This window comes from Arachis hypogaea, chromosome 12, assembly GCF_003086295.3.
Source record: "Arachis hypogaea cultivar Tifrunner chromosome 12, arahy.Tifrunner.gnm2.J5K5, whole genome shotgun sequence".
In the NCBI taxonomy this organism is placed as follows: domain Eukaryota; kingdom Viridiplantae; phylum Streptophyta; class Magnoliopsida; order Fabales; family Fabaceae; genus Arachis; species Arachis hypogaea.
In genome coordinates, this window is record NC_092047.1 from 71986438 (window position 1) to 71992315 (window position 5878).

The following is a 5878-nucleotide window of genomic DNA, read 5'->3' on the forward strand; positions in this document are numbered from 1 at the left end:
TTTGGCGCAGCGATACGGCAATGACTACATGCACCCGACGGAAGACCTGCGCCTTGTAAGCTACCGACCGATACGATTCTTGTACGCAAGTTCTGAACCTAAGTGGATTGAATTATGACTATCTTATCGTATTTGGATTTTCTATCAATCGCATGTCTATATGCCAGTATTGGAAGAAGACTGCGACAAGCACTGATTCTTGGCTGTCGTTGACCTGTCGGAGAAGCAGGTCTTCCAATTTTACATGAATGCAACTAAAGAATCAAAGGCAAGAAGGAGACGTGTCATACAATGCATGGTAAGCGCACATAAGTTAATTCAGCGTCCTATCCAAATACGCTAATCTTTTTATCTTGGCGAATCTGTGCCAGCTAACTGCGTTGGATGGAATCGTTGCAACTGACGGGTATAAAAAGTTACGCTCTAAGAGCGCTCCCGAGTTTGCCAGTTTCGACATCATGGCCGCACCAGGGGTGCCAAAAAACAACAGCAATACAGACTCTGGCATTTGGGTCATGCAGTGGATGGCAATAGGACGACGGTTCACCTACGCAGTAAAATGCAATTCCACTGTATCTTTCTAATAAACGCCGGAATGACCATTGTAGCTTGATGAAGAGAAGATCAAAATCAAAATGGCCATTGCACTATTAATGGGAAGATGCAACGAGGAACGTGGTGCATTGCTTGCAAAGGCGGCCGAAGCGGCCAAGACGAGGGAATCGTGTCTAAGCTACGTGTGAAGGGGCCGAATACAAAGTTTTTTTTGTTATGCACTGCATTTTTTTTTGTTGGATGAATTGATACCAGTTATGTTATGTGACATTGTTGGGCCTCCTCAATGGACGGACAGTCTTCCTGGGCTAATTATATCATGGGTCATATATCTTATTACTGTTATTGTATCTTGATGTTATTTAATGTTATTTTCCAGCATGACCCAAAAAAAGAGTTATGTTCAAGAAAAAAATATAAAAACCATAAATATACAAAAAAGTGTAATTATGAACAACTTACCTGCTTCCATCGACTACATCAATCCGTCCATCCATCACCAAGGCAAGGCTGACAATACGAAGTGATATTTCACTGACCCACTCAATGGAATAGATGATAAAGATTAAATTAAGGCTATAATTTAAATTTGAATTCCTTCGATTATCACCTTTTTAGAAATCCGGTTATTGCCCTTGGTAATTGCACCAACATTAATGCCCAATTAATGCCTAGTCTAATCAGGTTTAAGGGTTATTTATTAAAAAGAAAAAACTTAAAAAAGCAGGAGGTGTTTCGCCAGATTAACGCGCGTACGTTTTTCAGTCAACAAAAACAAAAAAGCACATACTTTTCGAAGAAGGAAAGCCATTGTTGGAGACTCAAAAGCTTTCGGCAGTAAAGAACCGGCAACCATCCAAGAAATCACAGGCGAGGTATCACAATGCCGGCGCTTGCTGATTTCCGCTTCTTCAATTTCATAATCCCCAACATGGAAAATCAAATTGTAAGTTTTCAGTTTTTTTGCTCTAATCCCATAACCCCAAGACCCGCATGCAAGCCCACATCAATATCGATTTCTTAATCGTGCAGAGAATGCCGCCGACCTTCTCCAACCTAGTCCGGGAGAACATGAGCAACCGCGTCGAGATAAGCACTACAAATGGTCAGTCGTGGAGCATCTCGTGGGTTGTCGAGGAGGAGCATCCGCATCAAATCGTCTTCACTGGAGGGTGGCGAGCCTTTTACGAACACTACCATCTTCGAATCGGTGCCATGCTGCTATTATCGTATCACCAACCAAAGTTTTTCTATGTGGCCCTCCATGGCACAAGTTTCTGCGAGATCAACTATGGAAAGTAACAAGATTATCTAGCGGGTTTTCTGTATGCACTCGGCTAAGGCGTTTGTTTTATGCTGTTTTACGTTGTACCAGAAACTTGCGAAACGGAAGTCTTCCGGCAATACCCGCACATGGCAACTATACAGTCCAGTTCTTCGCGATAATGCTAGTGAACAACCCTGATACACTGGTATAGACGCCAATTTCAATTCTTTTACTACCTGCAATCATCAATCCATCCATGTATGACACATTTTATTTTTTTTTACCATCCGCTACAGATGCTCCCACCACGGTTCTCGCGGGATTATGGCCAATCCCTACCGCGACCCCTGACCCTAACCACGCCTACAGGACAGCGTCATCGCGTGGGCTGGAATATGGAACTTAATGGAAGGATCGTTCTTCATGGAGGATGGGACGCTGTCTGGGAACACTATGGCCTAAGGGATGAGTGGCTGGTACTGTTCCATTATCACGACATTCAAAACACCATGTATGTCATGTTCTTCAACTGTCATACAATAGAAATCAACTACTTGGCCCATGCCGGGCCGAGGACGGACTGCACTTTTATAAGCTATCCGACGGCCCCCAGGTCAATGCACATAGCCGATGGGTTCAGATCGACCAATCCCTTCTTTGTCAAGCCAATCGTACACCGCCTGGCATCCCGTTTTCTCGTAAATGTGCCGACAATTATATTTAAAGGCAACTATATCTGGTACTATTATTCTAGTCAATTATTTCATTGCTCTCACTCTAAAAAATATGTCCTCGCTTCCAGCCAAATGTCCTACCTCTTCCGGGAGTCTACGAGGATAGCCCAATTTCGATTACCAACGAGAGGGGCGCGTGGACCGTTCAGTATACGCACTATGTCGGGAGGACGAACGGATGTTTTGGAGTAGGCTGGTCTACCTTAGCAACTGCATGCCAACTAAGACACGGCCATGTGTGTGTCTTCGAGCGGCTAGTGCCGCAAGACTACCAGCTGCATATATATTGAGAACTCATGTATCCTAAACCCCCCAACCACCACCCCCCACCCCCATCCAAGTAACTCGGTCCATGTTGTTTTCTTGCCTCCGTTTGTGAAGTACAATGCTGCAAGATGCATGTCCATACATCTGTATCTTTAATCTATATTTTATTTCCAGGCATACAATTCTACCTTGCCCTCATTAACTTATGCTTTATGATAAACACGATAATCTTTTCTGTTGTTAATGTGCACGTAGCATTGCAAATAGAGTGATCTCCCAATATTAGAAATGTATGTCAATTAGTGCCCATGGCTATGAAGTTTGAATGTAATTTTAAGCTGTGAAGCTTGAATGTAATTCTCTTCACTTTACCTAATTTTTGTAATTTTGAATTTTGAAACTTCAAAATGATTTGTTAATCTCCTAAAAATGATAATTGGTGGTAGTTGTTTATTGATTTAAAGTTGTTACCATCCTTTATTTAGTGCATTCAATTCATCACGTCCGGTGTTTTAAAAGGGTGTTTTAAATTACGTCCGGAAGCCATGATCCCCTACAAAGAATTTCAAAACCGCGATTGAACCACATGCATTTTCCAATGAGTACACAAGCTAGTACAAGATGTAATCAGTTCCGAATGTCTACTGCAAAGAGGCAGACGAAGGGAGTTATTTTAAGAGATGTGCATCTGAATATCCGCTGAACGTTACATACAAAATATCCGTATAAACGTTACATACAAAATATCCACTTACCATATATACAAAATATCTACTAAACATAGAATCGCTATAAAGATGCCCCTAACTACCATGTCTGGTTCAACAAAAGGGTCGACAACGAGCGATACATAATACATTAGGTTTGACAGTGGATTGCAGCTCTTCGCATGACACCACTTCACACCTCCACTTCTGGAATCAGTCATCGGTTCCTCTCTATGGTTTTACTGAAAATACACGATTAAAATCAGTTAATTCTAGAGCACAGCCACAAACCAACGAAAGCCAACATAGCAAAAACTTGTTTTAACGTCGATGACATATAGACGGTTCTGTACTAAGATGAAATGCAGACAATATTCGGTGTGCGGCTACAGCCTACCGGAGAATGTGAAAGGGTTCGACTAACCTACCGTTGCAACACACTATGGTGACGACTGTAGGCCCCCTTTGCTTAATCAGCGAGAGACATGACTGGCGCGAACGTGTTGGTCCCAGTGAAGTCGCTGTTAACAAACCCAGCCTGTGTGTCACTATCGGAGCATTGGAACGAAGGAATCTCCGCGGTCGCATACAGATCGCCGGATAGGTTATCATAGAGCTGACACCAATGTAAAAAACAAATTATTAGAACCATTTAACAGGGCAGAAATCTTAACTAGATCATCTATAAAGCGACTAACCAACCATGTCAGTGTCCATCGAATCCATCGAATCCATGTCATCTGCAACTGCGCTAGATGACTCCATTGTGCGGCTGTCTGGATATGTCATCCTGTTGTGTCCCACCTCCCGGCACAAACGACATCGCTGGGTTTTCTTTCCACCGTGAGCACCGTTACCCTTTGTATTGCACCTAGGTGGATTCTGCGTCGGGGCTCCGCCACCCTTAGTAGGTGGCCCCTCGGGTGGAAAACTAGTGTCCCCTGCATCTTCGTTCTTGAAGTGCTTCAGCATTAGCATGGCAATGTCTCTTGCAAACTGGAACTTTTCAGTGCTGTGACATGCAATCTTGCACACTTTCCGGTACCAATCCATCAGGCACCAGTGTTGCGTCCCAAATCACGCCCATCGACTGCACCGCCACAAGTTTTGCATCCTTGGTCCATCTCGGCAATATCAGAGACCTTGGGATCTCATGAACATTGCTAAGAACAAGCACCGCAATTATATGTTCGCAGGGGACCCCGAAACATTCCATTCTCATGCACGTGCATCGGACCTCCCTCATATCAGACGTCGCAACAACACGCCAATCCTTCCCCGGAGTGCCGTATCGAGAGACGGTGTGGATAAAATAGGAACCGTTGTCTTCAGAGTCAACCACCCTCATTGCACAGGCCCTGTCAAGAATGGAAACAAACAAATAGAATATTACCCGAGTGTAGTTCTCGACTACACTCCGCTCCAACTGTTTCAGGTTGGTGGTCATAACAGGGTCACCCTTTGCACACTCGAAATCAGCCTCCACTTCTTTTGCACGCACGAACATCAAGCATCGATGGAAATGACGTAAAAACTCAGTGTAACTGTATCGAGACTTAACATACCGTGATATCACAGCGTGCAAGCCCTCGCACCTTGAAGTCGTTTGAAATTCGGTAAAGAACTTTCCCCGTATGTATGCTGTGGCCCAACTGTGCCTTCTCTCGTAAATGTCATGTACCCATCTTTTATTGGCGATGCCAAATTTCTCAACCATCTCAAACCACTTTCTCTGGAATGTTCGGACCTCATAGTTTCCAAGCATGCAATCCATAAACATCTTGGTGAATTTAGGCTTTCCGATGTTGCTCGTGACGTTTCGGAGTAGATGCCAAGCACAGAGTCAATGGTGAGCCTCTGGAAAAACTTGCTCGATCGCAGACTTCATTTTTCTGTCACCATCGGTTATTATGGACACGGGAGCCTTCCCTTTCATTGAAGTTTGCAACTGTTGAAGCAGCCAGACATAGGTCTCTTCTTTCTCGTCTGCCACCAGTGCAGCAGCAAAGACAACCATTTGGTTGTGGTGATTCACACCGGAGAATACTACAAGAGGTAAAAGGTAAACGTTTTTCTTGTACGTTGCATCAAATGCAACCACGTCTCCAAAAACCTGGTAATCAATTTGGCTGGTGCCGTCACACCAAAACAAATGTTGCAACACGCCCTCACCGTCAACAACTTCCTTGTAGTATAGTGCTGGATCATTTGCCTTGCACTCTCGGAGATACCTTAGGCACGATTCTGCATCTAGGCCACCCTCCCTTCGTTACTTTGCATTTACATTGTGCATGTCCCTTGTTGTGTACGGGACATTATGATACCCGCCGGCTAGGCTCGCCATAAAA

At 44.1% G+C, this 5878-nt stretch overlaps 1 protein-coding gene across 1 annotated transcript; it reads right to left on the minus strand.

Annotated features, from left to right (window-relative positions):
* Positions 1 to 4536: 4536 nt before the first annotated feature.
* LOC140176756 (protein FAR1-RELATED SEQUENCE 5-like) lies at positions 4537 to 5304 on the minus strand. The gene has a single exon (XM_072208302.1). The coding sequence runs from the start codon at positions 5302 to 5304 to the stop codon at positions 4537 to 4539; it is 768 nt and encodes a 255-aa protein (XP_072064403.1).
* Between the last annotated feature and the right edge of the window lie 574 nt (positions 5305 to 5878).

Bases quoted from the DNA above. Each gene is read 5' to 3' on its own strand.
- LOC140176756 (XM_072208302.1), bottom strand. From the start codon at position 5,304: ATGGATTGCATGCTTGGAAACTATGAGGTCCGAACATTCCAGAGAAAG.